Below are 19,801 nucleotides of genomic sequence, written 5' to 3'. Positions count from 1 at the left end.
GTTGATTATTTTTGCGGATGTCAGATCTCGTAACGATGACACATAGAGAACATGTCCATTATTCTTTGATCAACTGCAATGAAAAGCATACACTAGATTATGCTGTTTCTTCTTAAGTCGATGCCATATACAAAACAATAGACTTACGGACTCGAGACTATTATATGACCTTCGTATAATACGCACAACAACAACAAATGTTTTCAAGTATAGTTTGAAACAATATGATATAATGTTTATTGAAAATAACTGATATAATATATCAAACCTGCACACTTGGATACACTAAGGTTCACCTCATTTCGTGCACTTACAGTTATCTTGTGAAACTGAAGGTTGACAAGGGTACTTAATGCTTTTATTGATTTAGACTAACAAAACATAGCAGGCACATACTAACAAGACACGCTATATACAGGGGAACTTTCGCCAGGCAAAAGTTAAATCCTTGTTTTGTCCTGTATTAATTTCGCCCTTCACAAATACTGAAGATATGTAGTATGATGTATATTTATATTCCGTGTTAGAATGAAGACGCCAACATGATGGAAGACAAAAATGGTGAATAGTTCAATTGCGACAAATTTGTTTCACGGTACGCAGTATTATTCTACCCCTGGCGTCCAGTTGAAGGCTTCAAATGCTGTTGATTAAGTCAACTGTAAAGTCACCCCTCCAACAAGCCTGATATATACAAAATTATTAAAACTATTAAAAATCATCATTTTTTTTTAATATAAATTGACTGTTTTCAAGTGTGATAAAACAATCGCATATATTTCTTGTGTGTTATACATGCTATTACACCAATTGTGATTAACAATTAACAATAAGAGGATGCCGTGAGTTTGCATTTCAGGCAAACATTGGGGTTATTATCAACACGGCTCAGTGCTTAAATGTTGTCAATAGCAGTGATGTAGTTTAACTTGATGATACTCTTAACTTATCTTTTATTCTTCTACTCGTTTGAGTGGCACAACAGCAACAAAAGGTGAAAACAACAACAACAACAATACTAATAATAAATATAATCAGTATTAGGGTATTTAATTGCAAATGAATACAAACAATCAAATTCATTAAACACGTTGATGCCAATATATTTGTATATTATAGTGTTTGGTGTTTCTTTGTGTAGTTAGTGTCAGCATATCAATTAATCAGTCCTGCAGTTGTCTAAAAGTATGGTTATTAAAACAAAGTATAAGATAAACATATCAAAATATCTACATACCATTCAAGGTTATTACTTTAACAAAGTAAAAGATGAACATATCAAAATATCTACATATCATTCAAGTTTATTACTATGATAAAGTTGTCGACTTGATTCGTCATTTCGTTCATTTATAACAACTAAGTTCAAGAGTCATAGAAAGTTGTTTTGTGATACTGGGTTTCAATATCAGCCGCCGACTCAAGAAAAAATCTTCATTGTGAGTTTATCATCGACGACCACTAAAATTCATCCCTTGTGTTTTTCTTAGACTCATCCAGGCTACAGAGTGTCAAAATGATTCATACTTGTAGAGTATAGACTCCCTTGACTTGAGTAACAGTGTATCTAGGACTCACCAAGTTAATGTATCGGTCTCAGATTGTTGACTTATGGGTCGTTTAGGGACTCCTCTGTGACTTCTTTGGCTTTCAACTCGTCCAGAACTCTATCCAGATAAGTAGGATCCGGGTACCCAAACCTTCAGCAAATAATGATAGATCAGCAGATGAGAAAAATAACAAGTAGCCTTCAATCACATATTTCATTTAAGACTTCATATGTTCAACTTGTCAATGATTATAAACATGCTTACACCTTTTTCTGCGAAATAATCTTTAAATGTAATCTATATACCACTTTGGCCTCTGAACCTTTACATTATGTCTATGAAGGCGTCTGCAAGGAAAATCTACTGAAGAGGGAATACAGAGAGGAACAAGCTATAAGACCAGGTCAATAATGATTCGAAAAAGTATCATGAAAGTAGTTACAATTGAAATAAATGGATAGAAAGACAATTATGCTAGAAGAAGATTTCTGTAGTAAACTAAATTGGAATTAGGATGAATGAGAAAACGCGCAAACATGCGTTTCATGCCATTTTTACTCCTATATATGCGAGCAATGAGGAATTAACTGTCCCCAGACAGGTTTTCTGATCCTAGAGAGGAACCCTGAAGCATGGAAAAGGCCAACAAGACAGCTCTCATGTACAACAAACAATTTTGGTTGGGAAATTTGTACTTCCGGTTTCCAGCCTTCCATGGACTAAGTTGTGAAACGATTCATAATAGAAGATTGCTGATCAAGAAGAACGAACTAACAAAGACACTCTCATGTACTGAGTACAGAAAGGTCAACGGCTATCCTTATTAGTTTGTCGGACAAAATATGTTACCTTAAATGCAGGTCAAGGTTATTTATACAAATATGGTGACACAAGGTTTTGTGAATCTACGGACAAAATTGAAGAAATCGGTTGGTTGGCAAATGAATTACAGGCAACACTGAAAGTGGACACATTGCTACTGTGGATGTGGTGAGTTTAAATAAAATGACTTTAATATTAGAATGGGAAATGTGCCTTGCTCGAGGAAATGAGACTGATGTTCTTCAGTAACCTTAATGTTTATCATTCGAAAAGATATTTTGATATCAAAAAAGAACTTACGCCTGTGGGCCACCGTCCGATCTGGTTTTGTGGTGAATGTCATTCCAGGTAACGAACCAATCATTCCCACTTGTCCTTGACCTTCCAATAGTAAACACTAACTTCCTGTCAAATGCTATCTTTAACAATTTGGCAACAAGACCACCTTTCTTGTTTCTAGGAAGATAGGCGGTTGTGTCGATGCCTTGCTAGTTTTGATATGGTGTGGGATGATTTGGCTACAAACATAGGAAAAGAAGTTGAACGAACTACACAGGGAATATATGTTCTTATGGAATATGGAATATTAAACAAACCAGGATTCGTAGGGCCCTTTTACAACCTTGTTTTATATTGTATGAATTAGATTTCAAGTAGAGACAATTTCAACTATTTATCATTTGACCGGGTTTTCTCAAGAACAATTAGTTGCACTAAATAACAAATTAAACAAACACTCTAAAAAAATCTTGCATTATTTTAGTCTAACCACTGAAATATGCTATACACATAAGGAACACTCCGATAAATTTAAAAAAGGTCCAAAAGACATTTCTCAAATTTTATCATTGCTGATGATTTATGCTTCTTTTACCAGCGAAATTCTTCAATTAACAGAGGAATTGTTTACATCAAATCCAAGGGCGTAACAAACAGGGTTTCAATGTGTAAGCCCAATGATGAAGTGTGCTGCCAAAGGCAGCACCCCTAAGCGCGTAGCACGAGGAGGGGGAGGGTAATCTAAAATCATGTGGATTTTGGGATAGTTGTTGTAAGAGTGTGACGTTTCTCCTCGCGACTGTGACTCCGGTTGCGCAGGGACATGAGACTAGTATCACAAGCTAGCACTAGGAATAGTTTAACATTATGTATATAAGAACCGATATACTGGTCAATGTGTAAAATAGAAAGCCATGGTTTATGACCATTCCATATGTATTTTGTATTAATAAAGGGGATAAAAATAATAGGGACAGTTTATTTCACGGGGGGCTGGGGGCTAGCGAGTACTATGTGTATACCAATAATTTGCATAGCTAGAGTTGCACTGAAACGGTTACAATGTCAAATGATTGAAGCCAGGCTACCAACCATATTGTTCCCTTTATATGTATAAAAGAGGTAAAAAAAAACCTTAGAAACACTTTATTTCACGGAGAAAACTAGAGTTAGTGTTTGGGTACACCGATAATTAGCAAGACTAGAGTTTCACTGGCGCGATTAACATGACGAATGAATATGCTACCCTCAGTTCTACATTTGTTAGAGACTTTGATTGCAACGAAGCATTTTAGTTGGCGGTCTTTATAGCAGATACAAAACATCTGTCATTGCTTTGTAATATTTTATATCATATAGTCTATGTTGCGTTTATATTTTTTTTAATTTTGTCAAAAATGATGTGAAAGCCCGGGCTTTTTTTGCTACATAGGTTGTTACGCGCCTGAAATAGTTTCTTATTAGATTTTTCTGTGTGTTTGTGCGTATATTACTCGGCAAATCGTCCCTCAAAATTATGTAGGGATTTCCGTATCAGTTAGATATTTCTTTCACGTTATCATCATAATGAGAAAATATTATTAAGATATTCCATTGGTAAAACTATTGTGGAGTTTATATGTTGCACTGTACGTATTATCTTGTCTCAAAATGTTTAAATATGTGTAGAAAAACGAATTTCAAATCAGCAGTACAAAAACAAAATAGATCCGACATGGAAAGCCTACAATTGAAATTTATAAATTACATTACTTATTAATAATGGTTTCCCAAGACATACTTACTCCCTCTTTCCCAGAAGGGAAGTTGTAGCTGATGTTGATGATACCACATCCTTCATAACCAGGCAAGGAGCCATGTCCCTCATATATCTTGGTGGTCATCGTCCCCGGTGGCTGGTCCCCTGTGATCTTCCCATGAACAGCTCCACACTGGGGACAGGCTGGTTTGTACTTAAACTGCTGGTCTATACACTCTCTACAGAACATGTGACCACACGACAGCTTCTTAGGCTCAGTCATACTGTCCATACAGATACAGCAGTTCTCTGTGACCTCCAAAGCCGTCTCACGGTCACGTCTAGTCATGTCAGTGTCACTCTGACCCTTCTTTTCATCTGCCACATGGTTACCCTCAGTCACGAGAGTCTGACCCTTTTGGAGACGGAATTCTTTGCTACCTGTGCCGTCTTTACATCTTCCGCCACACATACAAAATGTACCTCGTCCTGCAACGATATCACAGTAACATTATCACCTTCACTAAATATATGCTTTATTTCTCAATAACGTATCTCTGAATGTAGCTGTTGGTCTGTTACGTAGATTGCAAAACTCTCAGAATGCGTATGCTACAGTATGAACGCCGGCGTACAATAAAACGTATTCCTTTCTAATTAATTTGTATTAATATATAAGAAATGAACTGCTTTCAGTTGGCATTCATAGGCAATATGAATGCCAAATAGACAAAGGAAACTTCATGTTGGAATTGCAGTTGTCCAGTTCATTTTGTCTATGAATGTTCTTATCATAAAAAAATCAATTACACTTATTTTTATTCCGCATTTGATTTAAATAATGTATGTATCGTGTATACTTGTTCAATGAATAGAACAGCTATCGCCAGGGGAGAGTTCGTAGTATCCAACGTAACAATTATGACGTCAACAATCGGTCCATGGTATTCATAGCCTATATGAATGCAAACTGAATTTGGTAGGGTTATAAAGTGACTATGCCATACGATGGTTAATCTATTGTAATGAAAGGCACTTATATATGTCTTCATACTGTCCACTGTTAACTTCGCCAGCAACGGTCCCTGCTTTTCTAGTAAGGCGTACATCGAAAAGCAGCATGTTTCTACATCAGTTCGCCTTCCGACTATCCAGAGGTAGTTTGTTTCCTCCTTCCAAAATATACCAACATTGTATCTTGCATTGATTTTTCTTATTGCTTCATCCATGACTGGTTTCTGATCGTATTTAAACAAATATCTGCAGACGAGGTTGCATATTTTGATACCAATAGCTTTTTTGACCAGACTCCATTTGATACACTTTGATTGCATGTACTCAGTAAACTCATCAATGTCATTTGAAAATATGAACTGCATTATCATCGGGGAAATCACATGCGATGTTTCTAATTTAATAGTTTGATCAGCTATTCGATAGTGCCTTCTTTTGCGCTTTTGACTGATGCTGATATCAAAGGTATTCCATGGTACAAAGTCGTATTCTTTCGCCGTTGCCATGGTTACGTCTATAACGAAATAAAACATATTTCAATTTACTGTATTTTTTGTGTTCGTTTTCTTAATTAAAGCATTGATTTAAGATTGATAGGCATATTTGAAAAAAAAAACCTGTTTTTTTTCTGAAGTGAAAGACTAGATGTATATTCCTTATAAAACTATGCACGTTACTCCCTAGGTTCTGGTATATCTTAAAATGGTATTGATGTTAAATTTTTCATGAAGTTCTGGTTAAATTAACAATCATGTGAAATAATGGTATAAAAACTAACTCACTTTACATATCATCTATCAATAATTATAAATCTTCTACCAATTTAGTTGTAGTTGCGTATATTATGAAATATCTAAGTTTCTATAAGACAATTGATTAACTTTACGATTTATATCTCACAAAATTCCCAGGATCAAATACACTCAAATCTTTGAGTCTGATCGTTCAATTGGAAGAAGAAAAGAAGAAAGAAAAGAAGAAGAAGAAGAAGAAGAAGAAATTGCCTAACTAACACAACTGACATGTTGTATTGCCTCTTGTCTCTGTGTGTATATTTGCAATTCCTTTCAGATGTGAGCACCTCAACATCTACTTGCTAGGATTGTTTATAAACAAATTGTCAGAAATAAATAAAATTCTTTCAGCTTAATAAAATCCGATATCTTTGAAACTATCACACATACTAAATATTATATTGTCACATTGTTGGAGCATCACTTTTTGTAATCAGAATGTTTAGTCGTATTCACTTCATTCAAAGCCATGGATTTCCTTTTCAGATACAGATAAATTAGTGATAGAATATAAGTGGTCATTGTGGTGAATTTGTAACTGCTATATATTTCTAAGGTTTTAATCTACATTCACAATTAATAACATTTACGTAAGCAAACCTGACCAGATAATAGCAGCATATTATTATAATAGCAGCATATTATTATAATAGCAGAAAACTATTATTAAAGCTAGAATAGCTATTAAACTGTTAAGGAGGCAATTCAAAATGTCTTGTCAAAAATTTGTATTATAATTTATGATTTTTTCACAGTAAAGTTAAAGTTGTGCTGACACACTTATAACATTTATCACATTTTTTTTTTTTTATTAATACGAGAACAATGCCCATTATTTTCACATTTTCGTTCCTCTCAATCCTTTGAAACTTTCCGCTCAGCAGCTGGTATTGTTGGCTCAGTGACATTATATCTAGCAGTAAGGTTAAAACACTAGGAGATGATATTTTCTGTCCCACTGTATTCAATTTGATATCTTTTTCTGGTACTGTTAAATTTTATTTTTCAATAAACCAGAGACCTATATAAACGGAATATAATGTTCTTTATTTCAATCTCACAATATTTTCAAAGTTTTTCAGAAATAAATATGCCTTCGAGTACATGAATTTTGATGATGGTCTCAAACTCAAAGGAAGTACATTTTTTTCACGTCGATACTTTCTTTTTCGTCCGCTGATTCAAACAAAATCAATGTAACCACAGCTGCAGCATTGAATACGTATACGTTGCTGCTGATGAAATTCTGTTTCATTCATGTCGTCATTTGTTTCAAACGTTGCCGAGAAGGAAACGCTAAATGGAAATAAGCCAAAATATTGAACTTCGATTTGATTATAGTATGATTGCACGCCCTGTGAAATGTTAATGGTCTGAATATGTAAATAATTATATGTATTCTAATTATTTCTTCCGGGTTTTATTGGCATCTTTTTCGTAGCATTTGAGTTTACGTTTAACAATCAAACTATTTACGCATGTCGTACTACATGCAGCTCGGGACGACTGACGAAATCGGAGCGTTATGGGTCACTTTAACGTCCTCAACTGTAAGCAGAATATTGCTATTTTGTCCTATTCGATATTTGATCTTTACTTTTGGATAAATAAGTAACAGTGGTATGATATGCTTAAATAAGAGTTGTGTTCCTTTTTCTTTGTTATTGTATGTAAATAAGAATAGTTCAGTTTTACTTATTCGCACACGATCTGAACATATAAAGGGTCATACAAAACTTCATGGATACCCATCATAAATTTGAATAATAAGCGCTCTTATATGATCGCACATCTCTCGACCATTCAAACGCTACACGCAGCCTGGTTTATCTGGAATAGAGTAATTCTATATAAGTGGAAATTGTGTATGGATGTTCAGGAGTTCTTAACAATTGATAAATAAGCCAATTAGTTATCAAGGATGCATAAATCTTATTATTTAAATCAGATGTCTACGATGAGAATCCAAGCTAATCAGTAGCTATAAGTTATATAATACTAATTCATTTATAAGAGTAAGTAGTGAGTTACCGTAGCCTCGTAATGTCATTTCTGTTCGTGGTGAGCTGCGATATTTTTTAAAATAATAAAATGACAGCCGGGCAATACATTAGGAATGTCACAGAAATGTTATCGTTCCTATCGACTCAGCCATTTGGAACACCGCACAACAAAGATTTATGATTTATAAGAATGAGTACCTAAACACGTTTTCTAAAGTGTATACCAACACACATTGTTAAATAAGTCAATAATTTATTCACTAAGTTTTATCACGGACTTAGATCTAATTCCGTGGTTTTATTGTCGAGCAAAGCCTTAATTTATCTTACTCAAACCCTATCCGGATATGCACAACTGCCTACACTTTACGGAATCCGCCACCCGGTATACCGTTTCTTCACAGTCAACTGCATGTATTTATAGTAATGTTCCTCACATAACCATGTGCAAGCATATCCTTAATTCGACTGAAATATATATTTTATTTATTTTATAACAACAGTTCCCGGAGAAAAAACCACTTTTTCACGTCCGACTTGGTGAAAAGACGAGTAGGCTATCCACTGCGCCACTAGACCAATATATTTCATCTATGATAAATAAATTCAATTTAAAAATGTTAAAGGATTTCATTGACCAGAATGCAACAGTAGAGCTAAATCAAACCAACAGTGTGTACGGAACCTACATGTAGTTTAATATGGACGGAAGTCACGAACTACATATTCCTCACCTTTTACAAAAGCGCTGGACAAATAAAAACAAAAGAAATCAAACGGCAAATGATATATTTATTAAATGTAAACGGCATAACTATTTAATATTAACATACATCAAATTACAAGCCGGGGAACTCTTCTCTGTAAGCATCACTTGGACATACAAATTAGCATAAACCACTTGTCTTTTAGAGACTTCTTCAAAACAATTTTACCTTTTAATTTGATTTAAACTTGATGAAAAACGACTTTGTAATATTGCGTGCAATGTTTTCGTTTCATATTAATTATTTGACCTTTTAAGACACTTATACGAATCAACAAAAGGGATGAAAGTCGTTATTACTGAATAAACCTCGAGACCGGTTTGATTTTTCCATATATACTCTTATTAGAGAACAAACGTGTTCGCTTAATAAATACTCACATCCAAGACATAATAATAATTCTGACTTCCGTTATATGGCACAATATATTTTCAAGCAAATATTTCGTTCATGAAACAAACTAAAACGTACAATAGCTTATCAGGTTAAATAGAAATAAAAAGTGATCTTTTTAATAAACAAAGTCGAAATAATTATTCATTATCAGAGGTTCAGATTATAAAACATGGTTATACATTACATACTGGGTGTACACTATACACTGGATGTTCTTCTCTTGTTTGACCGTTTACATACCCATAAACAACCAGATGTCTATTTAATCGTTCGATGTAAACTTGAATATGTCATTCTTAATATTATTATTACTGTAAAGCCATTAAAATCATTTCGGCAATATTTTTCCCCTATTCTTTTTACTTTCCTTTGATGTGGGCTCATTCTGATTTCATATATATTTGTTTCATGTTTTTAGATATAAATGATATTTTAGTTGACGTTACGGTAATTTGCAAATGACTTTTTAAAAATTATTCATTGACATTGTGGTATTATCATTTTGTTAATTGACATAAAGGTATACTTTTTTGAGCATTGATGTCGTGGTATTTTTGTGTGTATTGATGTCGTGGTATTTTTGTGTGTATTGATGTCGTGGTATTTGATTTTTGTGTTTTGACGTTGTGGTACTGTTGTATTTGTCATGGCGTTGTCAAGTTGTGGTATTTTGTTTTGTTGTATTTCAGTTATGGTGTTTTTTCCCCCAATAATATTCAAGTTGAAGTAATTTGAAGTATAAAGTATCTCTATTCGTATGATACATTTATAAATGATTACAACTCCATACATCGAACGAAGTGTGTGATAAATCAAAAAAATATAAGTATCCTTTGGCAATAAGAGTGTTCTTGGATTTGACAAGAGATTAAATTTTGATTCGAATTTGAATTATCAGGTAAAAAAAAATCAATTTGAAAGTACAAGGTATAAATTCAAAAGCAAATTCACGTTGTTTCTTATGGTTCTTGCTTTAGCTAAATTGAACAAATACATGGACAAAAATGTTTTGCTGTTTCTTCTTGACGAAAAAAACCCATAAAACGAATGGCATGCATTCAAGATGTACACTGAGATAAAGAGTTCATAGACTTACGGACTCAAGACTATGATATTACCTTTGTAACACGCACAACTAAACTGTTGTTTACATCAGACAGAACTATATGATTTTTTTTGAAAGTTCTTTCAAACAATTCTTTCCTACACACATATTTCAATCTACAATGGTGCATTTGCAGAATTTATAACATCTTTTATAGTATAGTGACCCTGTATATTTTGCGCCATTAGATGATACCTAATGTTGTACATATTCGATAACCTTATGAAACTTAAAGCTGATACTTAAGGTTGAGAGTAGTGTTGACTGATTTTACTTATCTAAATCTAGTGCACTAGTCAGAGTAATCGCCTACCAAACAATAGCTATACATATGTTAATTGAACAAATTACTTCAAAATCTGTTCATTACATTTGTTATATTGGACTGTGAAATCATTTCCCAGACAAGCCTGATAAATATATTGATTAAACACTTAAAAAATCAACAAACATTTTTTTATCAAATAATCTAGCTGTTACAAAGTGAAATAAAACAAACACATATGATTCCTACGGGTTAAATATGGAAAACCACCCACTGTTATGTTACAATTTACAATGAAAGGAACCACCCTGGTTCCTGCTAAAAGGCAATGATTCAAGTTTTTTTTCCGTTTTATATTTCTTCAAATGAGTGATCAGATATACTTACTTATATAGTTATTGAAATGATATAATGAAAAATCTTAAATTAGTTTCAATTCCGTCTGATTTATAAAATGGTTTTCATGAATATCAAAAATGCAAATGTACTGCATAAACAATACAAATAAACACAATCAAATTAAGACAACTTCATTCTTAATTACTCTTTTGGATACCATATTTTCATCTTTGAAATTTAAAATAAAACAGACAATAATAATAACATTATTATAGAATTTGATTTCAAATGAACATAACCAATCGAACATAAGGTGCGGTCAAGGCAACATTTTGGTGTACAAAGAGTGTTAGGGGTAATGTTTGTGGTAAGGTATTTTAATTGACATCTCAAAATATCTATATCAAGTGTTTGCTATCATGTGATCATTTTGAAAATCAAAAATCGATCAAGTCATGAATTAAAAGTTTATATAAATAAGTATAGTGTGATTTGGTACAGCTAGCTTCACAAAACTGAGCCTGATAGTCGAAACAATTTTTAGTCTGCTCAAACTAGCGAAATATATATCCTACCTTACCAATTACTGCAATGTATGATGAAATTGAAATGCTACTCATCTATTTCTTGAACATCATGTCTGGAAATTTAATTTCCAGATCGAAGACATTCGGACAAAAGATAACCATTCCCTTGCTCTGATAAATCAATAAATGTCCTTATCTGTTATTTTGAATTAGGCATTCATTAAAAGATAGGTTGGTACCTTGACAAACCACAGAAACGAGTCCTGGCTATCAGTGTAAACAAGAGCAGCGTAAAACATCATATGGAAATATATTCTTGAGAAAATTTTCAATGACAAAACGAAATACATTTCTTCTAAAACTACAACAAAACAAAATCACATTTCTCTCCAAATAACATCTACAAAGAAATGTATACATACAAAAACATTAACACATAGTTAAAGGTGTCATCTTACGCAAAATAATTATTTTATCGTTTTATATATAGAAACCTTTTCCTCTTTTTTCATTAAAACATGTTATACCTTTCCTTGATTGAGGCTATTGAAACCAATAAAACCATTATATACTCCACTATTGGGTTGATTAGTGTGGCTACAAAGATGAATTGTTATTCCCACAGAACACGACCATATGATCCCATTATCTCCGGGATCCATATTTATGACCTTTTGGTCAATGGTCTGGTGTATTACTGTGCTCTGCAAGCTTACAAAACAATCATTTATATACACGAACAAAAGATATAAAAACATATTTGTATCGTACTGTTTCAGACATTAGCCATATGACCATAAGTGTTTTCTATCAAATGACATATATAACGTTATAAACGTAGACCAAATAGCAGGTCCTAACAAAACATACACTTATGTGTGAAGCAATATTTATAAAACAGGGGTTTTTCTCATGAACACGTTGTCATGTTCACATTGACATTATGTGCTCAATCCTCATTTCTTGTTTTCGGGGATTAAGAAATTGCTTTCAACAATCTGGAGTAATCTTGAAGCCAAATGACGTTTTCAATATCACTGCTTTTTTTTTTACTCTGTCATACGCCTTGCCCTGCAGGTTATAAAAAATGCTTTAAGCATCACAAATGAACTTAAGGATCTGATGCCGCCTAGCTACATCATATATCATATACTGCGTATGGCGAAACTAAGTCACAGACATCCATTTGCCCGACTGTCTAAACTAACAGTATGTTCATGTGATTGGTCAATCTTACAAGCTGAGACATACATCAGGTAGCCATCATCTACATTGAAGTATGCACAAATATGTCTGCCTGCTTCCTGTAGGTCATTCACATCATCCAACAGAAAAGCACACACTTCATTTCCTATCTACTTGTAGGAAAGCAATAAATCTCGTGATCAAATCCCTTAACACTTAATTAGAAATAAAGTATAGTCGATCCCTTCTCCACAGCAATCTCGTCCGATACCAATAATCCAAAGAATTACATCAAACAGAAGCAATGATAATTGTAAGTCACATGTCTATAGAATATGTATAATAACACCATCCACTTCAGACTGCAAAACAAAGGTAATTATGTGCATATATAAAGACATGATACTATAGTAACGTTGATATACACATACTATTTTATGACGTTGATGTACTAATATTACATTTTTGTAATTTGATATATATATCATATCTCATTGAATCTTTAACTTTGATAAATATATATATACATATTACATCTCTTTGTATCATATGTCAGTATATATTTATAACATTCCTATGATGTCTTGGTATTACCATGGTAAGACAATTAATCAAAATTAACCAATCAAAACAATGCAAATTTGAACTTTATATGAGTTGGATGATGAAGCAAAAGTAAGCGAATTACATTAAACTCTGGAATAAAAGTAAATATTTCCTTGAAATATCAATGATAAAACATGAAACCATGAGAGCAAAAATACATATTTACAGACATATTCAAGTAAATCAACGATAAAAACGAATCCAACTAAGAGAATATACAGCCTGACTAACATAAAACAATTACAGGCAATCGTGAATTAAGTCATCAACTTTCCATAACGTGTAGTTTGATTCCTTGTACTCGCACATGAAACTACATGATTACATAAAAGGTGATTTTTTCTCTTTTTTTTTCCTCTTTTTTTTCTCTTTTGTCACTTACTTTGTATGACAAAAACTAAAAGTACATGTTAATTACACAGAAATGTGAAACATAATATGAAGATAATCTCAAACTCATTCCCATTGTGTCTGATTTTCACCAATCTCTATGAAGCTTCTTTTATAATCAACATGAGAACTGTTACAGCTCTTACTTTTAATTCTACATTTCCCTGCTACCTCCAATATGTTGTAGAACCTGACATAATTTAACGAGCTATCAACAGTGTCTATAATCTAGACAAAATTGATGCATTATATTTTAGTTTTTTTTTAAAGTTTTTTGTTTTCTTTTCTGATACAGTGAATCTGTCTAATCATTTCACTTCTCAATAGCTATATTGTCCTATAAAAGACAACATTAATTTTCCATGAAATCAATTTCTTACTGAGATGGTGAGTAATTTCTTACCTTTCGAGTATTTTTTCTTAACACTTTCATTTTCACTGTCTGGTTTTCATTTGTTGCAGTTCAAACCTTTCGTGATTAGTAAAACCTGAGTGATGTTATAAGTTATAAAGTCATAGCTAGAACCGGTGTGTTAGAAAATTTCCAGAACCATCTAATTGTACGTTATAAGCTTCCAAACAAGTAACTGTAAATATGAAAGTTTCTAAAAACATAATCTTACATAAAAAAATTATGGTATACAAGAAATCATTCATCTAAACAAGTAACTGTCATATGAAAGTTTCTAAAAACATAATCTTACATTAAAATGTTTATGGTATATAAGAAATCATTCATTATCAATGGTATATATTTAAGCAAAACAATTACCATAACTATGAAGTAAGGAAACACTTACAAACAAATCATTTCCACAAAAAATATACTTACAATATCACACAGATAATATTTTCATCTTTACAAATAACTCTTTCATCATCATTTATCGTCGTTGAGTTTTAATTATAACAATCGTTGTTTCCGCACAAAAACTCCATTTACTGATGTCAATACGTCATTTTGGAAATAAACGTTTCAGGAACAAAAGTCACGTGACTTGCTTGTTATGTTGTACATTAAGGGGGATATTATCATATACTTCCTGTATGAAGGTACATAAGTAGAAGGTGGACGTCAAAGCAGTGAAAGATTGGAAACTTGTGATGGAACTAGCTGAAGTTTTACATCCTTTATACAAAAGAAGATCTGATGACTAGTTCCCCCCTTGTCTTCTTTCATATTGTTTGAACTGCTATCAGATTATCGTTGTTTAGCAGAAGTATATATACGCCCTATCACGTGACATGTATTTCTGAAACGGGTCGAATCTGGAGTGAAAAGGTATCTCGAAAACGACGTATTTGGATAGGATATTCTATATATCTGAGGATGACTTGGTAAAGATGATCTGGTATAACCTTTATCACAAAGCAGCCAGCACACAGCCAAACTTGCTATTGCGATGACCTCGGTTCAGATATTGCTTATGTTAAAAACCACTATGAAAATCTCCAACTTTGGTAATTTCGCTATGATTTAAACATATTTTAACGGACAACCTGAGCTGAGGGCCAATTTTGCTTTTCAGAGGTTGTTCTCATATAACGCAGGTTTAGCTGTACCAAGCCTATTTGTGAAGTTCAAATCAAGGATTAGCAGGAGTTATATTGGAATCAGATTTTGTCCCTGCCTATATCAACTTTCAACGTCTGAACATGTCTCAGTAATCTGGAATATTTATTTTTCAGATCCAAATGCTTAATTTCAGGACGCCGAAGATTCAACTGGTTATCTATCTGCACATCACATAAAACATAATGGCATTAAAAAAAAATTGATAGAAATTTTACAGTTACTTAATATTAATGGCCTTGACGTGAATATTACGGTGACCTCCTTGGGTTGATGCGACAAAATTTCATCAAGATAGGCTATTACGGCCCAGAAATAATTAATTAAAAAGTAACCAGACGGATAATTACAAATACAATTGGTATCCCATGCATGAAGGGAAGGCATAGCAAATAAACTGAGTATTAATATTATAACTGACAATATTCAATATTAATTAAAGAGTAAACAGAGCAAAACATGTTACTCACCATTTTGGATGGCAAGAAATAATTACAAAATTTTAGATAGGAAATGATATAATCAGAGAAAATAATTCTGATTATATCATTTGCATGGAAATATTACACATCCTGCAAGTTATGTAACCTGAACAACCCAATTTTACACTGCTATCAATAACGTATTGACCATTAAAATGAGGTCACTGTATTGTGTAATTAAAATCATCAAGGGGTTACCAAATATCCTCTAAACATCAAATGTTTGATATAAACTTGATCAACACATCCGCAACAGTAAAACTGACGTATATCAGTTTTTAACCTGGTACACACAACCTAATAAACATTAGCTAGAATCATCCTATTAGACAATATATGGTTTAAAATTCCGCAAAAAGATAAGCATGTGCTATAACAAATTTAAGATAAATATATACTCTCCTTTTAGTAACACTATCTGCTTCTGAATGAAAAGTCAAATTTCATACATTGGTCTTTTCTTACTTCCAGGGTTAGAGTAAAACTGATACTCCCATCAAAATCGTCAATGAGTGTATCAATAAAAAAACATTCCTCTCTTGGGTTTTTATTTATGACTTTCTTTAAGTCACAGTTTTTTCAAAGAACTCCATCCTCCTGAATATTTGATAGGTGTATGAAATCCCTGGAATTGCAGAGTTTTTCACTGATGACAATAGAGGGGCTTCATGGTGACTCATAATAAAGTCAAAGTATTTTCTGCCTCGGATTGTTGGCTCATGGGTCGTTTAGGGACTCCTCTGTGACTCCCTTGGCTTTCAACTCGTCCAGAACTCTATCCAGATAAGTAGGATCCGGGTACCCAAACCTTCAGAACAGATATAACAATTGATGAGAAAGTAACGACGAACCTTCATTACATATTATATTTAACGAGTAATATTTATAACTCGTCTAAGAGTATTAAGCTGTCATCTTAATAATGAATAGTTTAAAAAATCTTTTCCAATTGTTAAATATGCAAGTAAGCTAGAAATCTGACACCACAGAATCTGACTAAAAATGAAAACAAATTGAGGGAAGGCTCACACAAATATAACTCCTGAAACAAATTGAAGGAAGGCTCACACAAATATAACTCCTAAAACAAATTGAGAAGAGCAGCATACGCACCACGCGGGACAGATAGCAAATGAACTCGGAGATCGTGGAGTACGAGACAGTCAACGAACACCCCGAAACCCCATTCTTAGAAATCTGTAAGTGATTGAAAGGGATTTTGCCAAGTAATCCAAATTGAGGGCATCTTTTGATCATATGAACACTGACATCATCTGCAGAACAGAATCTTGTTACAAACCAGGTTAAACTTAGGTTGTAGAGTATTCGTATTTATACATGAGGACATTGTGATATCTGAATACGTGAGTGTTACTGAGTTTGAGTCGCCTGGGTTAAGGTTAAACTCCAAGGTAAATTAGATCTGTTTGCAGGGTCATCTTTTATGCCGCACTGGGATAATAAGTATAAACGAAAACTTGAAAAACCATCCAGTCTAACCCAAAATAGTAAAGATAGAAATATCAGAGATTTTAAAAGCCTAGACACTGACTGAAAAATCTTATCTATTTCCCAAAAATGCAAGAAACAAACCTGTCCAGGAAGCCCTGGTACAGACTATTAATCTTTACCCAAATGATTGACCAACCCACTAGAGGCGACTTTCTGCTAGACCTTGTGAAAAGCAGTGTGACTAACAAGGAATATCGAACCACGATGTTGTTGTCTTCATGTCTGATACCAAGTAACACGTTCATCAAACACCGAGGAAGAAACTTGCATTTTTCAAAAGCAAGCTGGGAGGAACTCTTTGTGGCGGTTTTAAACATATCAAGCACAACCATTAAGGATCATCAAGAAATGATCTCGAAGACCTCTGGAGATTCTAAACAAGAGGCCCATGGGCCTTAACGGTCACCTGATATATTTATACAGAGAGTTGATTTTGTTTTTAACATGTACAGTAATATTATTCAAAGTAACAAAAAACAATAAAACCACCTTATTCAATATCTAGCATACAGATTTAAGACTAAAAAGTATTTGAAACTAGCACCTCTGATTCTAAACAAGGAAAATGAAGAAATTTTAGCACACTGACTCCTTTGGGCCCCACCCTACAGCCCTTGGGGGTAGGGCTGGCTCAAAATTTTCAAAGTATCAAACTGTCAACTCAAGGTTATAATTTCAATCAAGTTATTAACCTGTAATATTTCAAGTATCATTTGCCATTATAAACCATAATAAATTTTGAAATTTTGGTCAATTTGACCCTTTTTGGCCCCGCCCCTCAGGCCCCTGGGGGCTTGTGACTAAACCGGCAACTGTTTTTGTTGACCTTTGTCCATGGAAGGTTCCTGCAAAATTTCATTAAAATTGGTTCAGTGGTTTTGGAGAAGAAGTCGAAAATGTAAATTGTTTACGGACGCACGATGGACGACGACGGACAAAAGGCGATCGCAATAGGTCACTGGAGACTTTGTCTCAGGTGACCTAAAAATATTTCGACTAGCAGCCATAGACAAACATGCAGACACCATCTTAAATATGTAAATTAGGCGAAGAAAGTCAATAAATGCTCCAACCTTCCACATTACCAGAAGGGATACAGATTTGTATTTAAGAGTGCAGAACAGTAGAGTGACATATGAGGCATGACAAAGAACATGAGCTAACCATTTCATACGCATATGTTAAGGAACTTGGACCTCCAATAATTTCAATATCATTTAGACCATTTAGACACCAACGGAAGATACAATCATCCACTAAACTGAACAAATACCCCTCCGAGAACCTCTGTGGACCAATTTCAAGTCACAACTCGAACGGTAACTGTAGCGACTTCCGAAACATAGATTACAGGTAACAAAACAAAACATTACACGCCCGTCATATATTGAATGAGCAGATGTCTGTTTTTTTGTACATAAAGGGCCATAACTCCATATATTACTGTTGGACAATGGTGGTTATCAAACTTGTCTGAGCTATCACGATAATGAACCTTCTTTTAAGTTTGAAGTTAATCCATTGAAAACTACTCGAGATATCGACCATACACCATTCACGCCCGCCCACTTGCCCACATTATATGTCCTGAATGACAGGCGTATAAAAACTATAAGCCAGAACAGACATTGAATTAGATCGAATGGATGATGAGGCAACTGCAACATCTGTATCAGTTACAACATTTAGGAACACTTTTAAAAGTCATTAGGTGCTGTGCGCATCCACACCTCTTGGACAACTACATCCAGAATGGGATATTTCAAACCTTACTCTAACAATACAGAGCCTTGACCGACGATCATCAAAATCTAATCAGGTGAAGAACGTGATGTTTCCATACTTTGGTGTAAACAAAAGGCCCAGAGGGCTTGTATCGCTCACCTGGATATCTAAGCAATAATGGCAAATTATTCTCTAAATGAGATCCAATGGAATATGCCAGACCCCAAGGCCAATCCTTGTAGCGTATCTGTATTAGAGTTTTCATGCCCAGTGATTTTATGTATGGTTATGGTGTAGGGATCTAAACTGTTTCCAAGCTTTGACTCAGAAACTAGGTCCCTACGGTTGTGATCAGACCCCATGATCAATATTAATATCATGATTGCATCGTCTCTTTTTGCCCAGCATTTGTATTTATAGTTTTGGGGTGGGAATCTCAACCGTTTCAAAGTTATGACCCAGGGGTCAAGTCTGCAAGGGTGGGGCAGACCCTAGGGTCAATTCTAATATCATGAATGCATTCGTCTTTTTATGCCTAACAATTGTATATATAGTTTTGGGTAGGGGATATTAACCATTTCGACGGATGGACAACGGACGACGAACACTGTGCCTTCGGGCAGGTGAGCTAAAAATGTTTTGTAATGGCATAAAACTGAGTATTGAATTAGGTGTCCTTGGGCAAAACCCGTGACCAATGAGTGGAGCTCTAAAGCTACGAAAGGCCAA

General features: G+C 33.9%; 2 protein-coding genes across 2 annotated transcripts in view; both read right to left on the bottom strand.

Moving 5' to 3' along the window:
* Positions 1–20: 20 nt before the first annotated feature.
* LOC110451643 (probable E3 ubiquitin-protein ligase DTX3) lies at positions 21–5,618 on the bottom strand. The gene is given in 5 exon segments (XM_021499763.1): positions 21–73; positions 1,579–1,700; positions 2,673–2,890; positions 4,436–4,878; positions 5,444–5,618. Coding segments are annotated over 4 exon segments (927 nt in total). The 3' UTR covers positions 21–73; positions 1,579–1,609.
* A 3,360-nt stretch (positions 5,619–8,978) lies between these two features.
* The window catches only part of LOC110451630, a 101,626-nt gene continuing 90,803 nt past the window's right edge, over positions 8,979–19,801 (bottom strand). Inside the window, exon 17 of the mRNA XM_021499748.1 lies at positions 8,979–16,643. Within this exon, the coding sequence (XP_021355423.1) occupies positions 16,553–16,643 (91 nt within the window). The 3' untranslated portion in view covers positions 8,979–16,552. The remainder of the gene's footprint in view (positions 16,644–19,801) is intronic.

This window comes from Mizuhopecten yessoensis, unplaced genomic scaffold, assembly GCF_002113885.1.
Source record: "Mizuhopecten yessoensis strain PY_sf001 unplaced genomic scaffold, ASM211388v2 scaffold6135_2, whole genome shotgun sequence".
Taxonomy (NCBI): Eukaryota; Metazoa; Mollusca; class Bivalvia; order Pectinida; family Pectinidae; genus Mizuhopecten; species Mizuhopecten yessoensis.
The sequence above is the reverse complement of the archived record's forward strand: the minus strand, read 5'-3'. Positions and strand labels throughout refer to the sequence as shown.